The 15,061-nt window shown below is 47.4% G+C and overlaps 2 protein-coding genes across 2 annotated transcripts in view; one reads left to right on the top strand and one right to left on the bottom strand.

The window, feature by feature from the left end:
* COL4A2 (collagen type IV alpha 2 chain) overlaps positions 1-3,872 on the bottom strand; it is a 206,245-nt gene extending 202,373 nt beyond the window's left edge. The window contains exons 1-3 of the mRNA XM_054447359.2: positions 3,607-3,872; positions 3,189-3,276; positions 3,013-3,067 (exon numbers count right to left, since the gene is read on the bottom strand). Of these exons, the coding sequence (XP_054303334.2) occupies positions 3,013-3,067; positions 3,189-3,232 (99 nt within the window). The 5' untranslated portion in view covers positions 3,233-3,276; positions 3,607-3,872. The remainder of the gene's footprint in view (positions 1-3,012; positions 3,068-3,188; positions 3,277-3,606) is intronic.
* A 6-nt stretch (positions 3,873-3,878) lies between these two features.
* Positions 3,879-15,061, top strand: part of COL4A1 (collagen type IV alpha 1 chain) — a 157,929-nt gene continuing 146,746 nt past the window's right edge. Inside the window, exon 1 of the mRNA XM_054447361.2 lies at positions 3,879-4,189. Coding sequence (XP_054303336.2) covers positions 4,106-4,189 — 84 coding nt within the window. The 5' untranslated portion in view covers positions 3,879-4,105. The remainder of the gene's footprint in view (positions 4,190-15,061) is intronic.

Raw genomic sequence — 15,061 nt, 5'->3', positions numbered from 1 at the left:
TCCTTCCTAGCAATCAGTGCCTGCTCCACTGTTGGTCCAAGGTCAAAACCAAGAAGAAAGTACCCTCACCCCAGGAGACTCCAAGATGGAAACTTAGGAGTGCCCTCCTGGCCACCTTTCAGGCCCTGGGAAGCTCAGTGTGGAGGAAGAGGCCTGGGTTCTAATCCGTCTCATTCAGTTACAAAGACAGGAACCTTGGGCAAGGGCTGCAAACCCTTTGTGGCTTTTCTCACCTGTAAAATGGGGGTAATAATAGTTACCTAGCTCATCAGTGTGCTTTCTTGTGAGGATTAGAAGCATTAGTACAGACAAATTGGCACACAGGAAGTGCCCAATAAATAATCACCAAGGCTCTTCACTACCCATCCTAGCTGCTTCCGAAACAAAACTCTCCAAGGACCCAGCGGCAGCCCTTTTTCCTGAACTGACCTACCCAGGAAAGAGTCCTTGCCACAATTAAGAAAAATCTTTAATCAATACAGTTGAAAATTGAAACATTATTTCACAAGGAACAGCCATTAAAGCCAGTGGTTACCAAGAAGTGAGTAAGTAGAAGACCAGCCCCTTGTTGAACGTAACAAACTACATGTCTCTTAACAACACATATTAGTAGGTCCCTAGTAAAACGATTAAAAATGTCTATTTTTATTTGTTGAGTTAGAATCTAAAGCCCAGGGAAATAAAGTGAATTGGCAAGTAATCTCAACTGCCTCTCAACCCAATACTCTAGCTCAGTGGTTCCCAGATTCTGGTATCATGTGGGGAGGCGGAGTCCCGGACTCCACCCCGGAATGTCTGACCAGAAGGTCTGAGATGGGGACCTGACTTCTTAACAAGCCTTTCCAGGATTTAGGTCTGGGGGTCTAGGGGGCCTGCACTTTGAGAAGCTCTGCTGGGCAATCAATGTTCTTGGTGCCATCCAAAGATCAAAGAGTCAAAGAGACTGAGGGTGAGCTTGCAGCATTGATGAGGTTTTGGGGAGGCATAGAGGTGTCCTATCTGCCTTAGGGTACTTGGCCTCTGTAAGAAGCTGTAGTTCTTCAGAGTGCAGAAACTGGGGCTCTGGATTTAAGAGATTAGGGCAGAGCTATGTTTAGTAACTAGGTTTTTTTGTTTTTTTGTTTGTTTTGTTTTGTTTTGTTTTTAGACAGAGTCTTGCTCCGTCACCCAGACTGGAGTGCAGTGGTGCTATTTCGGCTTACTGCAACCTCGGCCTCCTGGGTTCAAGCAATTCTTGTGCCTCAGCCTCCTGAGTAGCTGGAATTACAGGCAAGTGCAACCAAGCCCGGCCAATTTTTTGTATTTTAGTAGAGACAAGGTTTTACCGTGTTTCTCCCAGGGTGGTCTCGAACTCCTGAGCTCAGGCAATCCGCAGGCCTCGGCCTCCCAAAGTGCTAAGATTACAGGTGTGAGCCGCTGTGCCCAGGCTAATACCTAGGTCTTTAGACCTAGGTGCTTGGTGGTCTTTCCACCAATTTTAGGATGAGTTCAGAAAAGAATTCCTGGGACTCCCATCATCCTTAGGCATGAACATATGGAAATTATAAAAGTGGCTTTAGGGGACAAAAGGATGCGGGTGTCAGTACAACCAAAGTACACACAGCCCGATTTGGTATTTTCTAGGGATCGCCCCCTTCTTTGAGTGTGTGTGCGTGCGCGTGCATGCATTGCTTCTGGTTCATAAATCTGAGCCGAGTCTTACATGCAGTACAGACATGTGCATTAGAATTCACAGGGTCACTGGGCTAGTTCAAATATCTAGGTTCTGATCTTAAGTCGGGGCTGGGACGAAGAGACAGACCTGAACTGGAAGAAAACTTTGGCCTGGGGTGCTCTGGTCAAAGTCTCCGAGTCCTCCTCTTACTTCCCAAACTGGGCTTTGAACCGGAACCAACAGCAGCGGAAAAGTAAAGTTAGCAGTTCTTCCCCAAGTGGGAGTAGCTCCTCATCACTCACTGCCTTTAAAATCTTGGTTTGTTTTACATCAGGGCAGAACGATGTAAAAACAACAGAATTCAAATGAAATCATGAACACGTTTCCCCTTTGTACCTGTGTGCTGCTCTGGCACAGTGCGCGCTGAGGAGGGAGGGGTCGTTCCCAGGAGGAATCCACCTGGGGCCTGGCTGCCACAGAGCAGGGCTACTCCATCGGCCACCGTAAGGAGAGCAGGGACAGCGGGGATGTCGAAAGCTCCCTCCGCTTTCAGCTCCTCTCTAAACATTTGAGTCCTGCACTGAATTCACCTACCAAACCTCTTCATTTTAGCCATGGTTACATAAAGCTCAGTCAAAGTGGCTCCTACTCTTTAAACAAAACGTATAAAATGTACAAAGCCTCGCAGTGCAGTCGCCAACTGCACCCACGGTATCGGCAGGGCTGTGCATGGCCGGCGTGGAGGGGCAGGCTCGGCGAACAGGATCCCAGTGTGGCGCCCGGAGCAGCTCTTCCAGGGCCGGAACAGGACTTGGGAGAAAACGCGGTTTTTCTGCCATTGTTCCCTCGCAATGGTTCAATTCAAACAATACTAAGGTTGTCTTGTTCGCCTCCTCGCCCCGCCCCTTTACCCAGAGACTCCCATTTAGAAACACAAAAAATCCTCAGTCCGTGACACGGCCTCCCCACAAGCTCCCGAGTTCCAGGAAAACTTTTTTCGCCCTAAGCCTGGCGTCTCACTGCCTAGTGACTGACATTCTTTACTGGCCTCTATGGCTGCAGCTTTGCCCAAAGCAACGAAAACGGTGCCTCAGGCTACATTTTAAGTTCCCAGCTCCGGTGAAAGGGCCGACGCTTGCAAAGCACAGGATTGACGCTGGGAACCCATGGGAAGGAAAGGTGGAAAGCATGATGAGGGAAGAGCAAGCTTTCTCAGAACATTGGCGGGCAGGCTGGCGAACACCCACACACACACACACACACTCGGGAGCGCACGGACGAGCTGCCTTCTCCAAGGCCACTCAAACGTCCCAACCACTCTTGGGCGCGCAAGTCCAAGCGCGGGAGCCAGGACTTACCGCCAAGACGCTCTGGGCGAGGAACCCCACGGTCACTGTCCCCAGCAGCAGCCACCTGCGTGGGAAAGGGAGGAAGAGAGACGTGAACGTGCGGGCCCGGCTTGTCAGTCCCCGAGAGTTACACGGAAGGGTCCGTGCGCGAGTGACCCACGGGGACCAGGCAGAAAGTCGCTTACCGCCGTAGGGCAGGGCCGGCCACCGCGCGCTGGTCTCTCCCCATGCTGGCGGTTCGTCCACTCTGGGCCCCGGTCAGTCCCACTTAGCCTAGAGGAGAGAGACAAAGCGAGTTTAGCGCAGGATGAGGGAGGCAGCCATCCTCACCGCCGGTCTCGGTCCGCGAGACGCGGGGACAGCGCGGTGCGCCCCCCACACGCAGGGGTGACCGGAGGGCCGTCCCCCCCACGACCCGGAAAGAAGGAGAGCCTCCCGTTAGGCCCCCGTGGGTGCTGCTTGGCCGAGGAGCTCGGTCTTCGCTCTCCCACCCTCCCCCTTTATACTCCCAAGCAGGAGAGCGTGCAGCCCTAGCCTGCACAAGGCGCTCCAAGCCGGTGCTCTCGGGCCAGGGTCTGGGCGCCGCTCGGGGGTCGCTCTCACCTCGGGCTCGGCTTCAGGGGCTGCTGCCCGAGCGCATTGGCCCTTCCAGAAGCACCCGCCGGCGGCACACCGGCAGGGCGGCCGGCCTTGCTGGGCTGTCTGGGCGCCGGCCCCGGGGGCTCGGGCGGCCCCTCTCGGTCCTCGGCCTGGATCCGCAAGCGCGCGGGCGCAGGGGGCTGGGACGCGAGAGCCTCTGAGTGCGGAGCGCGGAGCCCTGGTGTCCCGGCGCACGGCGGCCACACTCCCGGGCCGCGCGCTCCCGCCGCCTCTTACCCGCGCCGCAGGGTCCTCCCCTTTGAGGCGCCGCCCGCGCACCGCCGGGGGGAGGGGGCAGCGCCAACAAATTGGGGAGCTCGGCCCGCCGCGCTCAGGTCTCCGCTTGGAGCCGCCGCACCCGGGACGGTGCGTAGCGCTGGAAGTCCGGCCTTCCGAGAGCTAGCTGTCCGCCGCGGCCCCCGCACGCCGGGCAGCCGTCCCTCGCCGCCTCGGGCGCGCCACCATGGGGCCCCGGCTCAGCGTCTGGCTTCTGCTGCTGCCCGCCGCCCTTCTGCTCCACGAGGAGCACAGCCGGGCCGCTGCGAAGGTGAGTTCCCGGCCAGCTCCGCTCCCGGCGTCCCGCCCCGAGCTCGGGCGCCCCGAGAGGCCCCTTTGTCCGCGCCTGGACCAATCCGCCTGCCCCTCGGGGGTCGCGCGTGGCACGGCCAGGTGCATTCTCTGGGCCGGGGTTCGCTGGGGGTCCCTGTAGGCTACGATCGCGCATTGGTGGACCGAGCCTCCTTTGTTATGGTATGGGTACTGGAGAGTTAGGGAATTCCTCCGGGGAAGGGAGGAGAAACAGCCCGCGCTGTGGCGGGATGAGGGTGCCTGGGAGCCGGCGGGATTTGAACCCGCGTCGCGGGGATGCTCGGCGGCTGGGCGCCTTCACCCGTCCCGGGTGCGCGAGGGAGTTGGGGGCTGGAGGGCCGGGAGCGCCTACCCCGCGCTGCTCAGAGACCCACACTGGGAGCTCCGAGCTCCTAGCCCCTGGGAGCAGCTTTGGGCGTATTTCTCCTTGTCTGGAGACCCTGGTGGCTGAGGCTGAAAAGCTCTGGGCCCTTTGCCTGGAAACAGCTGTATCTGAGCTTTCCCACGACTGCTGCCTAAGGCGGGCTCCAAGGCAGAAGTGGGGCTCTTCTGGACGCCTGGCTTGAAGAAGCCACCATCCTCAACTCGTTGCCTTCTATTAATATACATTTTAAAAAATTATAACCACATTCATATTTGAGCATGAAACCAAAGTGAAACTCCATGTCATTGTTCCATGCACAAATTGTTTTTCTAGTTTTCATTTCCTCTGGTTATGTGCTTGCCCAGAAAGGATCTGGGAGATCGGTTTGCAGGAGTTGAGGCTTCCAGCCGTGGACAAGCCTGGACTGACTGTTGTTTCCTTTTTTCCTTCCCCTCCGAGAGAATAAAGACTTCAGCTGTTGCTCAGTGTCACAGCCATGCAGTCCCACAGGCCGGAAGGTGTGGCTTCTGAACAGATTTTGCAGTTTCTCCCTCAAATGCTTAAAAATGATTTTTGCTACTTACCAGATTTTCCATACTTATTCTTTTACTGTTCTTAATCTTGTTCTTTGTTTTCCTCTTTAAAAAAAATTTTTACTTCTCTCCTGGAAGAATGATACTCACTAAATCCACTTAACTGTATAGAAATTGTTAACTGTTACATGCCAGAGCGAACTGGTGATATACACACACGTCTCCTAATTGAGAGCTTATCTCCCTGGAGGCAGCTTCTCCATTGGGTATTGAAAGGACTAATGATTACATCAGCAATTAACTTCAGATTGTACCTCCCCGCCCAGTCTCCCCAAACTTCATAGCCAGTTATTTAAACACTCTTTGGTAATGATGACAAAATACTTTCCAAAGAGCAGGCTTGAGAGCACTTTATTTTGGTCTAGAAATATTGACCAAAAGATTGAACGCTTCCAAGGTGAGATGGTGAAGCCTGATGATGGTAAGGTAAATCAGAGAAAGTTCTTCATTGGGAAATAGGAGCTGTTTGCATTTCGATTTTCTGATGGATAATGTTAGCAAAGCAAAGCTAACTGTAAGAGCTGGCTTTCCAAACATCCAGGACTGTAGAAAGAAAGAACCACTCAGTTACGCAAATCCTGTTCTCACCCGGGAAATCAAATGCATTAATGTTGAGTTGGAGATGATTTTACTTCCCTTTAATCATTTCCTAAAGCTCAATTACATTCCTGGCCACTGGCTTTGCAGTGTCCCTTGAGGTGCCATGGACTGTTTTTAAGAGATGCAGCATGTGGGCACTTCTGATCACAGCTGACCTCACAGATATTATCGTTACTCTGTATTTTCCCCGGCTTAATTAGAGAAAAGTGCTTAATGTGCAGATGACATATGGATATACAAGAAAATCACTTAAAAACTGAATCTGCCTAATTTTAAAATTTGTCTCACTTTTCATGCCATCAATAACATTTTGGCTTACCTCCTTCCAAAATCAGCTGTTAGATGTACCATAACACTGAAATAGCTTCAATACTGATCCAAGCAAAACATAATTTAAAAGCACATTTTGAATTATAAGATGCTGTGGATTTGATCAGATCCTAATTCAGAAGCCAGTGGAAGTGACTGTTGGCTTACCTCTCCTTTGCACTGTCTGAATCACACTTCACCTGCATTTGTACATCCAGACATCACCTGCTGTGTGCCAGGCATGAATTGCACTTATTGTTTTTTCTTCATGAAAGGCTGTTTAATTTTGTATTTGCTGTATCTGCTATCTGCTATGGTCATATTGTTTACGTACTAATGGGTGGATTTTCTAAACCATTGATTTTATCCCATGCTGAACCTACCACTCTACTCCCTGCTCCTCCCTTCCTCCACTTTTCTTCAGCAAGAAAGGAGGAATAGCTTGCAGGCTCCAGACAAACACGTGCCAGCAGTGTTCTGATTGCGAGCACCCTCTGCTCTTAGTCACTAAGTTGCACTGGGCGGAATGAACCCTTCCTTCAGCAGCCTTCACACTCCCCTCTAGCTGGTTCTGTGTGATGCTTCTTAACAGATTATTTCTCAGGATTAGAAACGTGAACTTTTGCCTCAGTGTGGTGATGCTTGTCCAGCAATATTGTCATCTCCTGACCATTAGTCACCACCTCTGGGACTGAATGACCTAGAGTTCAAACTAAGTGAGATTTCATTCCCATATAAGTATGGACCATGTTCTACTGGAAATGTAGTTTAGATGAGAAGGCTGTTTTCTGAATCAGTCCCAACAAGAGCAGCATCGCCCAGGATCTCAGGAGTGATATTGGTGAAGCTATTCCTTACATCTGCAAGCTCTTTATATTAATAGATGGAATTGTACTAGGGTGAAGGGACATAACTTTAAGACCAACCAGAAGACACAGTGTTCATGTACTCTGACAAGATTCACAGAATTATCAATGCTATACATTATTAATAGTCACGTGTACATAGAATGAGTGTGCTTTAGGCACCAGAGGACCTTAAATTTCATACCTGCTTTTAAGCAGATGATTTGGGGGTACTCATCGAACTCTATACTTCAGTTTCCCTGGCAGGTCTGTCCCTTCCTCACACGGACCCGTTTGTGCCTTCCTTCATTCCACACACACATTGGGGACACCTCCTTCCTGCCATGACCTTTCCAGGTGCTGGCTGTGCGGCAGGGACTCACCCCCACTCTCTGTCCTCAGGAAGGTCTAGTGAGAAATATTGGAAAAGAAACAGACGAATCCAACTCAGGCTGGTAAATGTCACAATCAAGGGAATTGAAGGGCTATAGGAACACTGAATCCAGCTTTGGAGAACTCAGAGGAAACTTCTGTGAGGGGCTTCCACCTCTGAAATATGAGGGAGAAATTGGAACTATACACCAGCATGTCATTTCCATGTGCGCTGTGTTGGTGTACTATACACAGAAGACATGGTCATTCTGCCTGTCTGCTCTCAAGTCTAAGGGTCTTTGCACTGAAAGATGACCTTCAAGTTTGCTCCTTTGAGATACCAAAATGTCATTGTTTCAGTGATTAACAATCTCGGTGGCTGAACTTTGCTCTCAGAGAGGTGGAAAGAATTGGAAGGGCAGGGTTTAGGAGACCAGTGATAAAAAAGAGCTCCCAGCTCCAACTGAGGCCCCAGTATGTGGTCCTGTCCCTTTTCTCGGAGGTGGCAGGTAGGCAGGCAGGGGATGTTTGGAAAGTTGCGGCATGGATGACTGATTCTAGTCAGGAGTGCCTTTAGGAACTGACCCAGAAAACCTACCCTTACTTGGGCCAGGCCATGAGGGAATTCACAAAACCCTACATTATTCATTAACAAGGCTGTTGGCAAATTTCTGAGAACTGGCAAGGATGGTCATAACAAGTTCAGTTATTTAGTTAAGAGCTGGTAAAGATTTTGCAGACAAATGGAACCCACCAGTGATGATCTAAGACAAACCTTTGTAGACAGTGGAAGAACATCAACAAGTGGCTAAATGACAACAGTGGTTTTGATGAATTCTATGATATTTGTTATAATAATTGTTCCCTAAATTGAAGAAGGATTAACCTCATTAAAATGTCTCACAAGGAGGTTTGGTATTTTGAGTTCTTGGGCTAGAGTCAGCTCAAGCAACAATAGAATGCCTAAAATAATGTTAGAGCATTGTTCTTCCTGCTATTATTAAGCAACCATGAAAAAATGTCAACTATAGAACAATACAAAAGACATATTCCTACCATTCTTATACATACAATGAAAAGGGATATCAACCAGAACATGTTTTAATGGTGAATTTCTTCTGAGGCTTTTGACACTGTAGGAATGACTTTGGGGTGAAGACTTTGATAGTCTGGTACACAGTGAGCTGGTTCCAGCCTCGTTTCCCTCCATTGTTCTCCTGGTCCTAACTCTGGGACGTGGGTCCCTCCTAGTGCTCTTTCCATGTCTCTGCTTCTGTCTTCTTCCTCTTCCCATGCCCCTCAGTGTGGGTGAGCTGCAGGGGCAGCCCTGCGTGGTTCTCTTTGTTCTTTGCACTCTCTAACTTCCACTGGGGGGTCTGCTCCATGATGCACCATTACTCCCTGAAGGAGACTCCAGACGTCCTTCTTGAACTCCAGTTCAACGTCTCACATTTCCATGTGACACCTCCCCTTGGCTGTCTTGCTTTGATCTCAAACTGAGCAAATATGTTCGGGACTGAACTCATTTTTTACCCGGACTGACAACCCTTCCCGACACTGCCATTTTGGTCCTGGTGCCCCCTGATGTTTCTGGGTACAGAGCCCAGAGACTATGAGGCTTTAGCCTTTCCTCTTCTTTACCCTCTGTGTCTGCTCGGTCGCAAAGTCTCCCACTTCTTTCTGGATGCTTCCCAGAGGCACCCGCAGCTTTCTCTTCCCGTGGCTGGGACTCCCTTCCAGCTCTCTTTGCCTTGTGCCAGGATCACCACCGAACCCTCATGGCCCTGCCCCTCCTCCCAACTCTCCTGCTCTCCAGCCCATTCTTCAGGCTGTGAGAGGCTAATTGCCCTCAATTCCCTAAGTTATGGTCATAGACTTACTGGTTCAGGATCTGCCATGGCCACCTACTATCTCGCTGGGGCTCCCCCTCTTTTTGGCTTGGCTGTGCATTCCCTTTGCAGTACGGATCTGTCAAATTTTTCTGGCTTCATTCCTTGCTACTCCTCGACATACGGCTTTGGTAACTGTAAGGAAGGATAATCTCTGCATTCCACAGAAGCTGTTTCATGTTCTCCTGCTCCCCGGCCTGCAGTGTCCTCTCGTCTTCCCTCGGCTAGCACGCATTCCACTGAAGCTCCTGCAACAGTTCGCAGCCTGCCCCTTTTCCACGCGATCCCCTCTCGAGTCAGAGTGGTAATGTGAAATATTGTTGACTATCTGGATTTAAAAAAATCCAGCCTAAATTGCAATTCTTGCTCTGCCATTCAGTAGCATTGTAATCTCTTTGAGCTTGGAGTCTCTAATACATACAGTGAGAGTAATCGCCATGTCTAGGGAGAGCACGTGCACATGAAGTTAGCACTCGAGAAATGCTGGTGTGGTTGCTGCCACATGGCTTGGAGTTACATTGTCATTTGTGTCTTGGTTCCAACACTTGCCAGGACATATCTTCTTGTTAAAGCATCCCACCACGTTTGGGAGAGTGCCCGACACAGAGGAGGAAATCAGGAATTAATTACTTGTAATTGGTTCTAATTTTCTAGCTGCCATTCTCTAGGGACCCCCGCCTCCCACCCCCGGAGTGTCCTAGAGGGAGCTGCCTGCTGGCTTATGCTGTCCACCCCTGTGGTATTATTAGTGAACACAAAGATGAATCTGGGCAAACGAAGGTGTTTCCCCTTAATTTGGAATTTGGAGTAGATATTCCACCACAGACTAAACATGACTTGGAAATATGTACACTGCTGAACACTTTATGTAAACAGTTTATTCCGTGGTTTAGTAATATTCTCTGTGGAAGCTTTGCTGGATTTGGTTTTTAATCTGCATACTATAAAAACATTTTATTTTATCTGAGTTTTAAAGCTCACTTGATCTTTAAGTTACAAGACAAATGCCAAGTGTCCAAATCAGATATTAAAGCAATCTTTTCCAGGCCACTTGGGCTTTTGTGTTTCTGTTATTGTACCTCTTACCTGATAAAGGAGAGCTATTCAACCTCTTCATCTTCTGTTGCTCTTAGAATCAGTACATTGTTCAGTTGTAAAATTACCATTGTTTAGTAATACATATACATACACATCTTAGTGCACTGTGGCCACTGATTTCAGCAAGGACCACAGCCAGAGATACTGGCCGTGAGCTGGAAGCATCCAGTTTGATGTCAGTTGCTCTATTTTCATTTCACCAAATACACCAACAATTGGGGAAGCCATTTGTGTATTCACTCATAGAGAGTGCAGCTAACTTAAATAAACATTGCTCAATTCAGCAGAAGATCTGGAGGCACAGTATTCCTGTATTGGACACAATTAAAATTGTTTAAAGATTTTATTAAGTTTCTGCTTTAGAAAACAAGGATATTCCTTTGTGAAGAACAAAACCCAGTGTGTTCCAGCTGTAATTCAATGTTTTGAAAGCTATTTCCACAAACTTTTCCCAGCAGCCACACTCATCCCTAGAGATGATCCACATTCAGAAGAAAATGACAGATGATGCACGTTCAGAGGCGAATACTATGTGTCTTCATTGCACAAAGATAAACCCTGCCTAACACTCACATTCAGCACATGGGGCATTTTTGAAGGTACTAGGTCAGTATTTGTTCTCTGTTTCAGCGTTGTACAGATAAACCCACTGATAACCGTTTTGGTATTTTTTCTTCATATTTATTGAATAATATTAATATCTAATCTAATTGGTGGAAGATTTGGCTATTGCATCTCTAATAATGCTTTATTTATATATTACTATGTAATATAAAGCAATCAAAATTTATTTTAAAATCCGCAGTTCCCCTTGTATGCGAGTAATGCCTTATTTCTGAGCACAGGAGCATTTATTTTCATATCATCCAAGAGCACCAGCTTTGAAATGTCATTTTAAAATATAAGCAACTCTTTTTTATCATTAGCTTGAATTTTTGAGTTGCATTTTAGAGTTTTTTAAAGAATGCAATGCCATTTTAATGTTACAGAATTAATACTGAGTTGTGTGTGACATATTTGCTACCACCAGACTAAGGACCCTACGATTAGTCTGACAAAAGAAAAGTCTGTTTCTCAAAGAAGGTGGCATTAATGGGTCAGACGTGCACACAACTTTTTGGAAAGGCGATGGCAATGTCTCAACTACATCCAGAGAGGAGACAGTCCAGGGACACATTGGTTGTGCACCAGTCACAGGCCCTGCAGGGAAATGTGTGGGCCCTGGTCTTCCTAATGTGTATGATGGGGATGAGGGCAGTTGCTTTCCTTAGGGAGCAAATGTAAGGATTAAGTGAGTTAATGTCTGTGAAGCATTTATACCGAGCTTGCTTTGTGCCAGGCACTACTCTGTTAAATTAAAGACAAATTCAGAAGCATAAACAGCAAAGTAATGACATCAAGACCTCTTGGGGCTGGAAGGGCCCACACAAGGATCTTCTTCAGCCGTTGTCCAACATGAGCTCACAGCAGCATCAGCTGGAGGGCTCCACGAAACAGCTCCAGAGCTTCAGTTTTTGGAGGTGTGGGGTATGCCGAGAATCTGCATGTCTAGCAGGTGAGGCTGCGGCTACTGATAGCCCGACTTCTTTCACTGAGGCAGCCGCTTGAGCAGCCTTAGGTGCAGGCCTGCAGTGCCGGGACGTTAGTTTGCACAAACTTGGAGGCTGAACCCCTGCGTGTAACATGGCCCTCCCAGTTCTCTTTGTCTTTTTTTTCCGTCGATTTCTGCTCCTGCCCGCAATCCCGGTTCCAGCTGTGTGGTGCAGTTTGGAAGGTCAGATGGGCGGGGGAAGAAGGTTCCAGAAACATGCGTGTGGCGTGTCAGGAAGTGGAGGCCCCTGAGTGGATCTGGAGAGGGCTGGGCTGATGGTAAATGAGCACAGCGGTGCCTGGAGCAGACTCTGCCCTCCGTGGCTTTCTCCGCTCTTCGGGAGCCTGGCGTGGGTGTCTCAGAACTGATCTGCTTTCAGTCTGAGTTTTGCCATCCTCTGCGGCGAGCCTGCCAGCTTGCACACTTGCGCAGGATGCGCTCAGCGCCCTAGCTCAGAGGCCGACCCGGGGCAGAGCCAGTCAGTGGGCGCTGGGACGCAGGACTCTGAACATGGGTCCTCTACCTCCCTCCCACCTCCTCCAGGCCCGGCCACTCGGCTTCCTGGTGAGGAATTCTTAACGACCGCCAAATCCGGTTTCTGGAGATAAAAGACCGTTGAGGGTTAGTGGTTTAAAATAACTCCTAAATTTTGGTCCGGAAATGGCCTATACAATGAAGATAAACTTACCAAAGCAGGAAAATGGGTCAGTGATGGGGGAAAATACCATCCACGGAGTGGTTAGTTCAGCCTCAGCATCCGATTTATTTCGGACACACACACAAACCCGGCCCAGAATCAATAATAGTAACTGGAAAAGGGGATGACACAGTTTTTATTACGTAGGATATGTAGTGGGCGATCTTCTTGAATGATTTCTCATTCCTAGCTTATCTTTAACAAACATATTTTTCATGTAAACATTATGCTAACGCCAGATGCTTTTTATCAATTGTTAAAGCCCGTCTAGTCTGACTAAATAGCCATTGGGCGCCTCCATAATAATTAGATTTTGTTTTCCCAAATACTTGAAAATAATAAGATTGTATTTCTTCAGGAATTTAGGCTTTTAAAAGTTTTTTTAAAAAAATGCTATAATTCATACTTCTTTATTATTTCATGTTCATCATAGATATTTTCTCTTTTTTTCACGGAGGGTATCATCAATTAATATATTATGATATATGGATTTTTTTTCTCTTGACTAGATCATTTATTTAAAACATAAATAACTTTGGGTATTGTCCTAGGCGAGAAGCCAATTTGTAACCAAAGGCCCATTTCTTTCTCTCTCTTTTTTTTTTTTTTTTTTTTTACATCAGCGAAAGTAAAACAAGAGTAAGAATTCACATGAAAACAAAGTAGAAAGTAATAGTTTGATAGCTCAGTATCTTGCTTTTGGCATTTAAAATTCGTTCAATAAGTGTGTGTTCAGCACTTCCTCTGAATTAGGAAATATGCAGGTGGTTGGAATTGTTCTTATACTTTGCATTCGGACATGTGCCTGAGTTAAAGTGAGAATAATTTTGGTAATGGTATGATAGATGTTATGTTGAAAATTTAGCACTTGCACTGTTCTCTTCTGGCTCCAAATCTTTTCATTTAAGTTCTGAGACTGCAAAAGGCATCAGTTTCAGACTCTGGAGTCAGATGAGATGGATTTGAATTCCTGATGACTGTTTTAATGATGGATTTTAATAATAAAATTAATAAAAATAAATTTATTTGCCCAAACAGCAACTAGCTGTTTGACCTTGGGCAACCTTCTTAACTTCTTTGTGCCTCAGTTTCCCCATCTATCCATGAGGGATAATAATGTATTCCTTTATTGTGTTGTGAAGGTTGCAGACACGATACTGGTAAATGAGTGACTGCCGTATCATAAGATTTCATACTGTGAAGTAGATCTTTGGTCTTCCTCTTGTTTCGTGGCATACAATTCCTGAAATTCTTGGAATCCGAAGTGGTAAGTGTCTTTGTATGTTAATGAGTTGACTGGTGGCTGGCCCCCGCGCCCTGCAGCTTCAGAGGTGGGCTGGTCCCTGGGAAAGACCAAGGCAGGCTAAAGGATGGATTCAGCCCCACTCACAACCTCTGGGGAGAGGGGCAGTGTAGGAGGTTGAGTTAATTACCAATAGCCAATGATTTAATCAATCATGCCCCTATAAGGAGGCTTCCATGAAATCCCAAAAAGACGGGCTTGAGGAGCTTCAGAACGGCTGAAGATGTGGAGCTGTTCCTAGAAGTTGGCGTGCCCTGGTAGGGCTGGAAGCCCCGCCCCTTCCTCTACACCTTGCTGTGTGACTCTCTTCCATGCTCGGGCTATTCATCTGTATCCTTTGTAATACAGTAGCCTTTATAATAAATCAGTAAACATAAGTGTTTGCCTGAGTTCTGTGAGCCTTCCTAGCAGATTAATCAAACCCCAGGAGGGGTTCATGGAAATTCCAATTTATAACTGATGGACAGAAGAATAGGTGACAATTTATTCCTGGCAATGGGGTCTGAAGTGGGGCAATCTTGTGGGACTGAGCCTTCATCTGTGGGAGCTGATGCTGTCTTCAGATAGATGGAATCAGAATTGAGTGGAATTAAAGGAAGCCCAGCTGGTCTCCCCTGAAGAACTGATTGCTTGCTTGGTATGTAGGGAAACCTCCCACACAGCCGGTGTCAGAAGCTTGTTGTGAGAGCGGAGGAAAAACTGTTGTGCCTCTTTGTATCTTCAGATGAGCGTTCAAAAAATGTTAGCTTTTACTATTGATTTCATGATTATGCTATTGATATTCATATGTGCTTGTAACTATGAAGACTGAAAAACATCTTTCTTTTACTACGACTTTATTTCTTATAATGAGATCAGCTTCTTGGATAATTTACAAAATATTGGGATTATAATGATATTAAAACAATTAAATACATCTTGAGTGCATAATTCTTGAGGGCACAATTCTATCCCTAACGTATTCCAAGATGGAGCCCTAGGCTTTGAGGCATAACAATTATGAGATGAACAAAAGCAAATTGAAACAAGGCATGTTGCCGTGGTTTCGTGTAGGTGGTGGCAGAATCTCGGTAGCTTCACTTCTCATGAGATCCATCATAGCCACTCAGAGAGGAGTCTGTCATGGATTTCTTCCTGTAAGCGATTTATGGGAAGGTCCTAGTTTAATAG

This window comes from Pongo pygmaeus, chromosome 14 (genome assembly GCF_028885625.2).
Source record: "Pongo pygmaeus isolate AG05252 chromosome 14, NHGRI_mPonPyg2-v2.0_pri, whole genome shotgun sequence".
Lineage (NCBI taxonomy): Eukaryota > Metazoa > Chordata > Mammalia > Primates > Hominidae > Pongo > Pongo pygmaeus.
The sequence above is the reverse complement of the archived record's forward strand: the minus strand, read 5'-3'. Positions and strand labels throughout refer to the sequence as shown.